A 15,376-nucleotide genomic window follows, 5' to 3' on the forward strand; every position below is an offset into this window, starting at 1 on the left:
ACGCCCTACACTTCCTACTCTTCCACATGCCTAGCATTATTAGTGTGTGAATGTAGCCTAACGCACGGATTGAGTCGAGGAGGCTGCCGGGCTCACCGGCTGCCCCCGAACCCCTGTGATTGACACCTTGCATAGCCAGGGGGGCAGGGAGCGTGTGTTCGGGTAAAGCCTCATCTGAGACAGCAACGTTACGTCCTTTGTTAACCTGTTACAGGTCTAACCACAAGCCTCCGTCTATAGACGATGAAGGTCATTATACAAGAATGCTGTCTTTCTTGTCCGGCCACACCTCAACTATTTTATTTTATTTTATTTCACCTTTATTTAACCAGGTAGGCTAGTTGAGAACAAGTTCTCATTTGCAACTGCGACCTGGCCAAGATAAAGCTTAGCAGTGTGAACAGACAACACAGAGTTACACATGGAGTAAACAATTAACAAGTCAATAACACAGTACAAAAAAAGGCGAGTCTATATACATTGTGTGCAAAAGGCATGAGGCAGGAGAAAACACCTAGAAATATTAAATAATGACACAATACATGTTTTACTTTTAATTTAAGTGTTTTATTGTTAATAAAACGTATTTGTAAGACAGTTATATTGCAATTTTCTTTTTTAAATATATCTTAGGCGGGCTGTTTTGAAAAGCACATCGTGAGTCTGCACTTTTCGTCATATGTTTAAGCAATTTGACTACTAATTTGGTAATGACATGCGAAGCTTTTAAGACGTGTCTCTGGTGTTACACAGTTTATAGTAAAAGGTGAAAAGGAAATTTTAGATATTCTATATTCGCTGAAGATTTGTCACTGGTGTTACCGGTACTGGTGTTATTATAGACAAATATGTTAAAAGTCAATTATTACTAATGAATACAAAATATAGATATTTATATTAAGATTAACCTTTTCTCTCTCTTTGATTTTATATGCAAAGTAAAGAGTAACATTTACATTCTGGAATGCCTGAATTGTCATTAAAAGGTTATAGAGGCATATGATCTAACAGGTTATAGAGGCAAGGCATATGAACTAACAGGTTATAGAGGCATATGAACTAACAGGTTATAGAGGCATATGATCTAACAGGTTATAGAGGCATATGAACTAACAGGTTATAGAGGCATATGAACTAACAGGTTATAGAGGCATATGAACTAACAGGTTATAGAGGCATATGAACTAACAGGTTATAGAGGCATATGATCTAACAGGTTATAGAGGCATATGAACTAACAGGTTATAGAGGCATATGATCTAACAGGTTATAGAGGCATATGATCTAACAGGTTATAGAGGCATATGAACTAACAGGTTATAGAGGCATATGAACTAACAGGTTATAGAGGCATATGATCTAACAGGTTATAGAGGCATATGAACTAACAGGTTATATAGGCATATGATCTAACAGGTTATAGAGGTAAGGCATATGAACTAACAGGTTATAGAGGCATATGAACTAACAGGTTATAGAGGCATATGAACTAACAGGTTATAGAGGCATATGATCTAACAGGTTATAGAGGCATATGAACTAACAGGTTATAGAGGCATATGAACTAACAGGTTATAGAGGCATATGAACTAACAGGTTATAGAGGCATATGAACTAACAGGTTATAGAGGCATATGAACTAACAGGTTATAGAGGCATATGAACTAACAGGTTATAGAGGCATATGATCTAACAGGTTATAGAGGCAAGGCATATGAACTAACAGGTTATAGAGGCATATGAACTAACAGGTTTTAGAGGCATATGATCTAACAGGTTATAGAGGCATATGAACTAACAGGTTATAGAGGCATATGATCTAACAGGTTATAGAGGCATATGAACTAACAGGTTATAGAGACATATGAACTAACAGGTTATAGAGGCAAGGCATATGAACTAACAGGTTATAGAGGCAAGGCATATGAACTAACAGGTTATAGAGGCATATGAACTAAAAGTTTATAGAGGCATATGAACTAAAAGGTTATAGAGGTAAGGCATATGAACTAACAGGTTATAGAGGCATATGAACTAACAGGTTCTAGAGACATAAGAACTAACATGTTATAGAGGCAAGGCATATGAACTAACAGGTTATAGAGACATATGAACTAACAGGTTATAGAGGCATATGATCTAACAGGTTATAGAGGCATATGAACTAACAGGTTATAGAGGCATATGATCTAACAGGTTATAGAGGCATATGAACTAACAGGTTATAGAGGCATATGATCTAACAGGTTATAGAGGCATATGAACTAACAGGTTATAGAGGCATATGAACTAACAGGTTATAGAGGCAAGGCATATGAACTAACAGGTTATAGAGGCATATGAACTAACAGGTTATAGAGGCATATGAACTAACAGGTTATAGAGGCATATGAACTAACAGGTTATAGAGGCATATGAACTAACAGGTTATAGAGGCATATGAACTAACAGGTTATAGAGACATATGAACTAACAGGTTATAGAGGTAAGGCATATGAACTAACAGGTTATAGAGGCATATGAACTAACAGGTTATAGAGGCATATGAACTAACAGGTTATAGAGGCATATGAACTAACAGGTTATAGAGACATATGAACTAACAGGTTATAGAGGCATATGAACTAACAGGTTATAGAGACATATGAACTAACAGGTTATAGAGGCATATGAACTAACAGGTTATAGAGGCATATGATTTAACAGGTTATAGAGGCATATGAACTAACAAGTTATAGAGGCATATGAACTAACAGATTGTAGAGGAAACAAAGCAATTATCACAACACACAGGTTGTAATGTGTCTTTTTTTCTGGCTTGGCTTCCCCAGTGATTTTAGCCATGCATTCTTCTGGATTTTTAGTTACCCCCTAATTCTAAAATTATCTTTAGTTATATAGGCCTAGCTGTTAGACTTCCTAAACTAGGCTATGCAAGGTGTTCGACCTAAATTATGCAGAAGAACGTTGTAGCTAATTCTGGGTGCAGACCGACCGACCCGGGACTCAACCCCAGGCCTCTTTCGCAGTCAGTCACCATAGACATTAAAACCAGTCTTATTGACTTGTGTGTTTGTTTTACTCCATGTGTAACTCTGTGTTGCTGTATACATCCAACTGCATTGCTTTATCTTGCCCAGGTCGCAATTGTAAATAAGAACTTGTTCTCAACTTGGCTCCCTGGTTAAATAAAAGTGAAATAAAAATGTGCTTGTGCTCATAACAGGGCGGCAGGGTAGCCTAGTGGTTAGAGCGTTGGACTAGTAACCGGAAAGTTGCAAGTTCAAGCCCCTGAGCTGATAAGGTATAAATCTGTCGTTCTGCCCGGGAACTGTCAGTTAACCCACTGTTCTTAGGCCATCATTGAAAATAAGAATTTGTTCTTAACTGACTTGCCTAGTTAAATAAAGGTAAAATAAATAAATAACGGTTCTAAGAGTGTATGTGCCTGGTCGGCAGTTGTAAAGGGGGGAGAGGAAACAATGGTGATATTGAAACATTGAAACTAATATTATTACATTTCACAGAGTGTAGTAGATAGGTCATTGGATTGATTAAAGCACCGTAGATGCAGTGACTGTCTTTGCCACCGGAGCTGCTGTGTTTCTTCCTTCCCTCTTTGCCGACAAGCATCAGATTCAACTTTGACGTCTCTTCCAACGGGAGGTCATTTGTTTTTAGTCCGGCAAAACGCTAAAAATATCCGGCTAAACTCATTGATTATCGGATTAATTATTAAAGATATAAAAAAACAAACAATGGATATTCCACAAATTAAATAGTTCATCGACTATATTTGCATTTGATACTTTATTTTTTTATTTGAAAGAAAATGGCTGAAATCAACTTAGCCCTCACGAAAGAAGGCTGGTGGGTAGCTTGTGTAGCTACCTAGCTACATTACACGTTCACTTTGCTAGCATAGCTTTAGCTTTTCTAGTTAACACCTCATTTAGGATCTCACATACTGTGATGCCTGTGATAATGTAGATAGATATATGACATTTCTGGCCTACGGACTGGTAACAGTAGCTAATAATAATTATTTTGGTAGTTGATGTTGTGAATTTGTCTAGCAAATTGCTGTCAATTATTTTAGCATGTTTAGCTTTGATATGCTAACTAACAAGGCCGTGTATGTTCATTTGAAGCTAAGTAGCTACCTAGCAATACATTACTGTACTGTAGCTAGCTAGCTCTACATTACTGTACTGTAGCTAGCTCTACATTACTGTACTGTAGCTAGCTCTACACTACTGTACTGTAGCAAGTTATACATTACTGTACTATAGCTAGCTCTACACTACTGTACTGTAGCTAGCTCTACACTACTGTACTGTAGCTAGCTAGCAATACATTACTGTACTGTAGCTAGCTAGCAATACATTACTGTACTGTAGCTAGCTAGCAATACATTACTGCACTGCAGCTAACTAGCAATACATTACATTACTGTAGCTAGCTAGCAATACATTACATTACTGTAGCTAGCTCTACATTACTGTACTGTAGCTAGCTAGCAATACATTACATTACTGTAGCTAGCTCTACATTACTGTACTGTAGCTAGCTACCAATACTGTAGCTAGCTAGCAATACATTACATTACTGTAGCTAGCTCTACATTACTGTACTGTAGCTAGCTACCAATACATTACTACTATAGCTAGCTGTACTATAGCTAGCTTGCTCTACATTACATTACTGTAGCCAGCTCTACATTACTGTACTGTAGCTAGCTAGCAATACATTACTGTACTATAGCTAGCTTGCTCTACATTACATTACTGTAGCTAGCTCTACATTACTGTACTGTAGCTTGCTCTACATTACTGTAGCTAGCTATTAATATATCTTCAAAGTTGATCTGCTAGTCAGTTGTTAGCTATGTTATTTAAGTACACTCGAGTGATATGCGAGTTGGCTGGCTAGCTTTTGATTTTCAATGTGTTTGTTCACGGTGGCTAGCTGGAGTGTTGTTGTTGTTTAATAACCACCGTGCATTGGTTACGCCATTGATATGTGAGCCCTTTCTTTTGGTTGACCTCCTACACAGGTACCTTACAGATGAAGGAATAGAGGAGTTGAAAGGCACTTCTGAGAAACCCTCAGCTCCTTACATTATTCGCATTGCACTCAATGTAAGTAGCTAGTATTCTCACATCTCTCTTCTCGTATACCAACAAACAAACAAAAACGTTTTCCCCTTTCACCTGTGTAGATGTACATTTAACTGACCCCAAGGGGGTTTGAATAGAAAAGAGATGTTGTGCTTACAGTCAACCTCATTTAAAAAAAAAAATCAATCAAGCTTTTTACAAAAACAGGTTTGTGTAAAACAGATTCCTCTACATTGCTTTGAATATTCGTTATTGAATGTTTTGCCGGTATGCCGGTATGTCAGATAAATGAAAGTCACACTAATATGGCTGCATTCCAATTCTCCACCCTTGTTTGATCTTGCACACTTCCCCCTGTCCCTCAAGCCAATGCTTTACGACAATCTGGGGCGGCAGGGTAGCCTAGTGGTTAGAGTGGAGGGGCAGCAGGGTAGCCTAGTGGTTAGAGTGGAGGGGCAGCAGGGTAGCCTAGTGGTTAGAGTGGAGGGGCGGCAGGGTAGCCTAGTGGTTAGGGTGGAGGGGCGGCAGGGTAGCCTAGTGGTTAGAGTGGAGGGGCGGCAGGGTAGCCTAGTGGTTAGGGTGGAGGGGCGGCAGGGTAGCCTAGTGGTTGGAGCGTTGGACTAGTAACCGGAAGGTTGCCACCCTGCCACCTCTCCACTCTAACCACTAGGCTACCCTGCCGCCCCTCCACTCTAACCACTAGGCTACCCTGCCGCCCCTCCACTCTAACCACTAGGCTACCCTGCCGCCCCTCCACCCTAACCACTAGGCTACCCTGCCGCCCCTCCACTCTAACCACTAGGCTACCCTGCCCCTCCACTCTAACCACTAGGCTACCCTGCCCCTCCACTCTAACCACTAGGCTACCCTGCCCCTCCACTCTAACCACTAGGCTACCCTGCCGCCCCTCCACTCTAACCACTAGGCTACCCTGCCCCTCCACTCTAACCACTAGGCTACCCTGCCCCTCCACCCTAACCACTAGGCTACCCTGCCGCCCCTCCACTCTAACCACTAGGCTACCCTGCCGCCCCAATCAGACTAATCAGACCAACACCAATCCAATAGTGTTTGAAGTCCGTGACAAGGGGTGTGCTCTTGCCCACTCTGAGAGACGTGTGGAGAATCAAGATTCAAGCCAATATTTGCCAGTGCTTTCAAAACAGGTTTCTCTACATTGCTTTCAATTATTGATCTGGAGGTTTACTACAGGTCATTTCATTGTCAGCCTAATATGTTGGTGGGGATAAGTGTTGCTCATCTCTCCGCCCTGTCTCTGTGACTGTCTCTACAGAGTGACCTGAGGCCTATTGGCAGGGCGTTTCTCCCTGCGGACATCAACAGTGGCCGGGTGGAGAAGGTGAGGCATTGTGTGTGTGTGTGTGTGTGCGTGCGTGCGTGCGCAGATATGTGTACGCCAAAGGGTCAGAGAAACTGTCAAAGATCCTATCATAATGATTCGATACAGAAGAAAAACAAAGTTAGAACCAACAGGATTGTCTCATAGTGTGGATTGGGGGTTAGTCAAGCTAGACTGCTATGGTGAGTAAACATGTTGAAGACACATGGCAACATAGGAAGCTAATTCCTAGGCTTTAGCTCAGTGGGCTATTTATCTCAGCCTTGAAAACAACATGCACCTGACCCGGGCTTGATACCCTGTTGGTTACACTGTCCTGTGCACGTTTGAGAAATACAGAAATGCACTACTTCCAAAGGCCACTAGATGTCTCTGTCACACCAGCTTTAAAATGCCTTCATTCCTCATTTCTCAGTTCAACTGAGAAAAAGCCACAGATGATGACGAGGGAGATAATTAATTAATTTGTATGTGAGCTAATAACCCACGGTCCTTATAAAGCAAAGAGAGCTAATAACCCACGGTCCTTATAAAGCAAAGAGATCTAATAACCCACGGTCCTCCTAAAGCTCAGAGAGCTAATAACCCACGGTCCTCCTAAAGCTCAGAGATCTAATAACCCACGGTCCTCCTAAAGCTCAGAGAGCTAATAACCCACGGTCCTCCTAAAGCTCAGAGATCTAATAACCCACAGTCCTCAGAGAGCTAATAACCCACGGTCCTCCTAAAGCTCAGAGAGCTAATAACCCACGGTCCTCAGAGATCTAATAACCCACGGTCGTCCTAAAGCTCAGAGAGCTAATAACCCACGGTCCTCCTAAAGCTCAGAGAGCTAATAACCCACGGTCCTCCTAAAGCTCAGAGAGCTAATAACCCACGGTCCTCAGAGATCTAATAACCCACGGTCCTCCTAAAGCTCAGAGAGCAAATATCCCACGGTCCTCTTAAAGCTCAGAGAGCTAATAACCCACGGTCCTCAGAGATCTAATAACCCACGGTCCTCCTAAAGCTCAGAGAGCTAATAACCCACAGTCCTCCTAAAGCTCAGAGAGCTAATAACCCACGGTCCTCAGAGATCTAATAACCCACGGTCCTCCTAAAGCTCAGAGAGCTAATAACCCACAGTCCTCCTAAAGCTCAGAGAGCTAGTAACCCACAGTCCTCAGAGATCTAATAACCCACGGTCCTCCTAAAGCTCAGAGAGCTAATAACCCACAGTCCTCCTAAAGCTCAGAGATCTAATAACCCACGGTCCTCAGAGAGCTAATAACCCACGGTCCTCAGAGATCTAATAACCCACGGTCCTCAGAGATCTAATAACCCACGGTCCTCCTAAAGCTCAGAGATCTAATAACCCACGGTCCTCAGAGATCTAATAACCCACTGTCCTCAGAGATCTAATAACCCACTGTCCTCAGAGATCTAATAACCCACGGTCCTCAGAGAGCTAATAACCCACGGTCCTCCTAAGGCTCTGTATAAGATATTGCACTCCTTTCAGGTAAGTACAACTCCCACTCTGCATTAGTCTAACAGGGGAAGCGCCATCAATGCTGGTGATTCAGAATTTCTCGGTCTGTCTGCATTACGTTATTATTATTTTTGCTTGGCTCTTTTCCCAGAGTTGGTTATCACTAGACTGCAATTAATATGTACTGCATTTACAAAGAGGTGATTGAATATGCCGTAGAATGCCAGCTCTTGGAGCTCAGAAACTATTTTAATTGGAACGTGTAAACCTCAGTTGAATGTAAAGGAGGGAACCAGAACCAGAGCTGTGAAAAGAATCATCTGAGCAGTGTTATTTCTTTAGTTGCCACTTCTCTGTTTACAGCATGGACCTGAAGAACAAACACACTCTGTTTAACGGTACATCAGCGTTAAGGGAGGTCCGGTACATGACCGTTAAGGAAGGTCAGGTACTTAAGTGTTAAGGAAGGTCAGGTACATGACCGTTAAGGAAGGTCAGGTACTTAAGTGTTAAGGAAGGTCAGGTACATGGCTGTTATGGAAGGTCAGGTACATGACCGTTAAGGAAGGTCAGATACATGACCGTTAAGGAAGGTCTGGTACATGACCGTTAAGGAAGGTCAGGTACATGACCGTTAAGGAAGGTCCGGTACATGACCGTTAAGGAAGATCAGGTACTTAAGTGTTAAGGAAGGTCAGATACATGACCGTTAAGGAAGGTCAGGTACATGACCGTTAAGGAAGGTCCGGTACATGATCGTTAAAGAAGGTCCGGTACATGACCGTTAAGGAAGGTCCGGTACATGACCATTAAGGAAGGTCCGGTACATGACCGTTAAGGAAGATCAGGTACTTAAGTGTTAAGGAAGGTCAGATACATGACCGTTAAGGAAGGTCAGGTACATGACCGTTAAGGAAGGTCAGGTACATGACCGTTAAGGAAGGTCAGGTACATGACCGTTAAGGAAGGTCAGGTACATGACCGTTAAGGAAGGTAAGGTACATGACCGTTAAGGAAGGTCAGGTACATGACCGTTAAGGAAGGTCCGGTACATGACCGTTAAGGAAGGTCCGGTACATGATCGTTAAGGAAGGTCAGGTACATGACCGTTAAGGAAGGTCCGGTACATGACCGTTAAGGAAGGTCCGGTACATGGCCGTTAAGGAAGGTCCGGTACATGGCTGTTAAGGAAGGTCCAGTACATGACCGTTAAGGAAGGTCAGGTACTTACAGTTGAAGTCAGAAGTTTACATACACCTTAGCCAAATACATTTAAACTCAGTTTTTCACAATTCCTGACATTTAATCCTAGCAAAAATTCCCTGTCTTCGGTCAGTTAGGATCACCACTTTTATTTTAAGAATGTGAAATGTCAGAATACTAGTAGAGAAAATGATTTATTTCAGTTTTTATTTTTTTCCATCACATTCCCAGTGGGTCAGAAGTTTACATACACCCAATTAGTATTTGGTAGCATTGCCTTTACATTGTCTAACTTGGGTGAAACATTTTGGGTAGCCTTCCACAAGCTTCCCACAATAAGTTGGGGGAATTTTGGCCCATTCCTCCTGACAAAGCTGGTGTAACAGAGTCAGGTTTGTAGGCCTCCTTGCTCGCACACGCTTTTTCAGTTCTGCCACACAGATTTTCAATATGATTGAGGTCAGGGCTTTGTGATGGCCACTCCAATACCTTAACTTTGTTGTCCTTAAGCCATTTTGCCACAACTTTGGAAGTATGCTTGAGGTCAAAGTCCATTTGGAAGACCCATTTGCGACCAGCTTTAACTTCCTGACTGATGTCTTGAGATGTTGCTTCAATATATCCACATCGTTTTCCTTTCTCGTTGTGCCATCTATTTTGTGAAGTGCACCAGTCCCTCCTGCAGCAAAGCACCCCCACAACATGATGCTGCCACCCCCGTGCTTCACGGTTGGGATGGTGTTCTTCGGCTTGCAAGCCTCACGCTTTTTTCTCCAAACGTAACGATGGTCATTTTGGCCAAACAGTTCTATTTTTGTTTCATCAGACCGGAGGACATTTCTCCAAAAAGTATGATCTTTGTCCCCATGTGCAGTTGCAAACTGTAGTCTGGCTTTTTTATGGTGGTTTTGGAGCAGTGGCTTCTTCCTTGCTGAGCGGCCTTTCAGGTTATGTTGATATAGGACTTGTTTTACTGTGGATATAGATGCTTTTGTACCTGTTTTCTCCAGAATCTTCACAAGGTCCTTTGCTGTTGTTCTGGGATTGATTTGCACTTTTCGCACCAAAGTACGTTCATCTCTAGGAGACAGAACGCGTCTCCTTCCTGAGCGGTATGATGTCTGCGTGGTCCCATGGTGTTTATACTTGCGTACTATAGTTTGTACAGATTAACGTGGTACCTTCAGGCGTTTGGAAATTGCTCCCAAGGATGAACCAGACTTGTGGAGGTCTACAATTTTTTTCTGATTTCTTTTGATTTTCCCATGATGACAAGCAAAGAGGCACTGAGTTTGAAGGTAGGCCTTGAAATACATCCACAGGTACACCTCCAATTGACTCAAATGATGCCTATCAGAAACTTCTAAAGCCATGACATCATTTTCTGGAATTTTCCAAGCTGTTTAAAGGCACAGTCAACTTAGTGTATGTAAACTTCTGACCCACTGGAATTGTGATACAGTGAATTATAAGTGAAATAATCCGTTTGAAAACAATTGTTGGAAACATTAATTGTGTCACGCACAAAGTAGATGTCCAAACCGACTTTCCTAAACTGTAGTTAGTTAACAGGAAATGTGTGGAGGGGTTGAAAAAAGGAGTTTTAATGACTCCAACCTAAGTGTATGTAAACTAGTTTTAATGACTCCAACCTAAGTGTATGTAAACTAGTTTTAATGACTCCAACCTAAGTGTGTGTAAACTAGTTTTAATGACTCCAACCTAAGTGTATGTAAACTAGTTTTAATGACTCCAACCTAAGTGTATGTAAACTAGTTTTAATGACTCCAACCTAAGTGTATGTAAACTAGTTTTAATGACTCCAACCTAAGTGTATGTAAACTAGTTTTAATGACTCCAACCTAAGTGTATGTAAACTAGTTTTCATGACTCCAACCTAAGTGTATGTAAACTAGTTTTTATGACTCCAACCTAAGTGTATGTAAACTAGTTTTAATGACTCCAACCTAAGTGTATGTAAACTAGTTTTAATGACTACAACCTACGTGTGTGTAAACTAGTTTTAATGACTCCAACCTAAGTGTATGTAAACTAGTTTTCATGACTCCAACCTAAGTGTATGTAAACTAGTTTTTATGACTCCAACCTAAGTGTATGTAAACTAGTTTTAATGACTCCAACCTAAGTGTATGTAAACTAGTTTTAATGACTCCAACCTAAGTGTGTGTAAACTAGTTTTAATGACTCCAACCTAAGTGTATGTAAACTAGTTTTAATGACTCCAACCTAAGTGTATGTACACTAGTTTTAATGACTCCAACCTAAGTGTATGTAAACTAGTTTTAATGACTCCAACCTAAGTGTATGTAAACTAGTTTTAATGACTCCAACCTAAGTGTATGTAAACTAGTTTTAATGACTCCACCCTAAGTGTATGTAAACTAGTTTTAATGACTCCAACCTAAGTGTATGTAAACTAGTTTTAATGACTCCAACCTAAGTGTATGTAAACTAGTTTTCATGACTCCAACCTAAGTGTATGTAAACTTCCCGACTTCAACTGTAAAAGCAGTACGGTCAATTTGAGCGAGGAGACGGCGAGGGGAGCTCAATTCAATAAACTTTATTCGTCCCAGAGGAGCAGTTATTGAAGCTGGAACCATCTGGTGAGGTTGTTTGCCAGTTCGTGGTTACAAATGTCTTTACTGCAACAAACCCTGGCATTAGGACACACCGGAGCGAAAAAAAATCTCCTTATTGGACAAGTTCAGCTCCCCTCTCGCTTTGTCTGTTTTGATCCGTTTGGTGCCTGATGAATACGGACCCCTAACTCAGTCTCTGGCTGTAACAAAAAGGTTTTTGCTACAGTGTGCCCTAATTAACACGACCGCTGTCCTTCGTCTTTTCCTCACCCGTACCCGCCCTCAGTTGGAGGGTCCGTGTGTGCTGCAGGTTCAGAAGGTGAGGAACGTGTCGGCCCCCAAGGACAACGAGGAGTCTCAGGGAGCCCCCAGGATGCTGAGGCTGCAGATGACAGACGGACACACCAACGCTGTGGGCCTCGAGTTCACACACCTGTCCCAGATCAGGTAGAGAACAACTAGTTCAGACACCTGTCCCAGATCAGGTAGAGAACAACTACTAGTTTAAATACCTGTCCCAGATCAGGTAGAGAACAACTAGTTCAGACACCTGTCCCAGATCAGGTAGAGAACAACTAGTTTAAACACCTGTCCCAGATCAGGTAGAGAACAACTACTAGTTTAAACACCTGTCCCAGATCAGGTAGAGAACAACTACTAGTGTTAACACCTGTCCCAGATCAGGTAGAGAACAACTACTAGTTTAAACACCTGTCCCAGATCAATTCATTAATCGGTTTGATTGATTAGCTACTTTAAACACCAGGCGAATCGGTTTGATTGATTAGCTACTTTAAACACCAGGCTAATCTGTTTGATCTATTAGCTACTTTAAACACCAGGCTATTCTGTTTGATTAGCTACTTTAAACACCAGGCTATTCTGTTTGATTAGCTACTTTAAACACCAGGCTATTCTGTTTGATTAGCTACTTTAAACACCAGGCTAATCTGATTGATTAGCCACTTTAAACACCAGGCTAATCTGTTTGATTAGCCACTTTAAACACCAGGCTCATCTGATTGATTGACCTGCAGACTGACCTGTAGACTGACCTGTAGACTGACCTGTAGACTGACCTGTAGACTGACCTGTAGACTGACCTGTAGACCCACCTGTAGACTGACCTGTAGACTGACCTGTAGACTGACCTGTAGACTGACCTGTAGACTGACCTGTAGACTGACCTGTAGACTGACCTGTGGACTGACCTGTAGACTGACCTGTGGACTGACCTGTAGACTGACCTGTAGACTGACCTGTAGACTGAGCTGTAGACTGACCTGTAGACTGAGCTGTAGACTGACCTGTAGACTGACATGTAGACTGACCTGTAGACTGACCTGTGGACTGACCTGTAGACTGACCTGTAGACGTGTGGGTCCTGTGTGGCTCAGTCGGTAGAGCATGGCGCTTGCAACGCCAAGCGTCGTGGGTTCGATTCCCGCTGGGGCCACCCATATGTAAAAGTAGTGGCCCCAGCCGACTTGTAAGTCGCTTTGGACAAAAGCGTCTGCTAAATGGGATATATTATATTATTATTAGACTGACATGTAGACTGACCTGTAGACTGACCTGTAGACTGACCTGTAGACCCACCTGTAGACTGACCTGTAGACTGACCTGTAGACTGGTGCTGCTTCACTCCTGTCTACCAATCAGCCAGTATCGTAGATCCTCATTTTCAACCAAAACTCTCGTCTTTCTTTTGGAATGGAAGCACAGACCCTCCCTCCCAGACCGATGTTGGTGACTTTCTGAACTCCCTCAGCCTCCCTCCCTCCCTCCCTCCCTCCCTCCCTCCCTGCACCCTCCCTCCCTCCATCCCTGCACTCCCTCCCTCCCTCCCTGCACTCCCTCCCTCCCTCCCTGCACCCTCCCTCCCTGCACTCCCTCCCTCCCTGCACCCTCCCTCCATCCCTCCCTGCACTCCCTCCCTTCCCTCCCTCCCTGCACTCCCTCCCTGCACTCCCTCCCTCCCTCCATCCCTCCCTCCCTGCACTCCCCCTCTCTTCCTCCCTCCCTCCCCCGGTCTCCATCTCTCTCTCTTTCTTCTTCTCCCTCTGTAATTTCCACTCGTCAGTGGCTGATCCGCTACCAATCCGTTTCCTTAATTACAACTCCATCCAAGCAGCGTCCGCGGCGACGGCTGCCGTGGCGACCAGCCAGCCCCTACAGGTGGAGTGGCCAGAGAGGAACGCTGAGTCCCACATGGATCCCTATTATCTCTGGACTCAAAACGATGTAGTGCACTACGAAGGGGAATTAGGGTCCCATTTGGGACGGAGAGCTTGCCCGGAATCTATCCGCGAGGAGAGAACAGTACAACCCTTTTATTATGACAACACTAACTAGTGTCTGTTCTGTTGATATCAGCTAGCTCTGATAGTGGAGGGAGGGAGGGAGGGAGGGAGAGGGAGGGAGGGAGGGAGGGAGGAAGGGAGAGGGAGGGAGGAAGAGAGAAGGAGAGAGGGAGGGAGAGAGAGGGAGAGGGAGGGAGGAAGAGAGAAGGAGAGAGGGAGGGAGAGAGAGGGAGAGAGAGAGAAGGAGAGAGGGAGGGAGAGAGAGGGAGAGAGATGGAGGGAGGGAGAGGGAGGGAAAGAAAAGGAAACAGGACGAGATGGATGAGAGTGTGGATAGAAGGAAACAGAAAGAGGTTAGTTTGTATTGGCGTGCAGATCCGTTCCACAGTGTCATTATGAGACAGTACCCTGAGAGAGGACCCTGCTCCAGTCCCAGCTAGCTCCGATAGTGGAGGGAGAGAGGGAGAGAGGGAGAGGACCCTGCTCCAGTCCCAGCTAGCTCTGATAGTGGAGGGAGGGAGGGAGGGAGAGGACCCTGCTCCAGTCCCAGCTAGCTCTGATAGTGGAGGGAGGGAGAGAGAGGACCCTGCTCCAGTCCCAGCTAGCTCTGATAGTGGAGGGAGGGAGGGAGAGGACCCTGCTCCAGTCCCAGCTAACTCTGATAGTGGAGGGAGGGAGGGAGGGAGAGAGAGGGAGGGAGAGAGGACCCTGCTCCAGTCCCAGCTAGCTCTGATAGTGGAGGGAGAGAGAGAGGGAGAGAGAGGGAGGGAGAGAGGACCCTGCTCCAGTCCCAGCTAGCTCTGATAGTGGAGGGAGAGAGAGAGGGAGAGAGAGGGAGGGAGGGAGAGAGGACCCTGCTCCAGTCCCAGCTAGCTCTGATAGTGGACGGAGGGAGGGAGAGAGAGAGGGAGGGAGAGAGGACCCTGCTCCAGTCCCAGCTAGCTCTGATAGTGGAGGGAGGGGGAGGGAGGGAGAGAGAGGAGGGAGAGAGGACCCTGCTCCAGTCCCAGCTAGCTCTGATAGTGGAGGGAGGGAGGGAGGGAGCGAGAGGGAGGGAGAGAGGACCCTGCTCCAGTCCCAGCTAGCTCTGATAGTGGAGGGAGGGAGGGAGGGAGAGAGAGAGAGGGAGAGAGGACCCTGCTCCAGTCCCAGCTAGCTCTGATAGTGGAGGGAGGGGGGAGGGAGAGAGGGAGAGGACCCTGCTCCAGTCCCAGCTAGCTCAGAGAGGGAGGGAGGGAGGGAGGGAGGGTGAGAGGGAGGGTGAGAGGGAGGGAGGGAGGACCCTGCTCCAGTCCCAGCTAGCTCTGATAGTGGAG

General features: G+C 44.3%; 1 protein-coding gene across 2 annotated transcripts in view; it reads left to right on the forward strand.

Moving 5' to 3' along the window:
* Window positions 1–3,630: 3,630 nt before the first annotated feature.
* The window catches only part of LOC135543120 (tudor domain-containing protein 3-like), a 60,141-nt gene continuing 48,395 nt past the window's right edge, over window positions 3,631–15,376 (forward strand). For both annotated transcript variants that reach the window (XM_064970197.1, XM_064970198.1), the window contains exons 1-4: window positions 3,631–3,870; window positions 5,057–5,141; window positions 6,415–6,480; window positions 12,044–12,204. In XM_064970197.1, the coding sequence (XP_064826269.1) occupies window positions 3,833–3,870; window positions 5,057–5,141; window positions 6,415–6,480; window positions 12,044–12,204 (350 nt within the window). In that variant the 5' untranslated portion in view covers window positions 3,631–3,832. The remainder of the gene's footprint in view (window positions 3,871–5,056; window positions 5,142–6,414; window positions 6,481–12,043; window positions 12,205–15,376) is intronic.

This window comes from Oncorhynchus masou, chromosome 7 (genome assembly GCF_036934945.1).
Source record: "Oncorhynchus masou masou isolate Uvic2021 chromosome 7, UVic_Omas_1.1, whole genome shotgun sequence".
Lineage (NCBI taxonomy): Eukaryota > Metazoa > Chordata > Actinopteri > Salmoniformes > Salmonidae > Oncorhynchus > Oncorhynchus masou.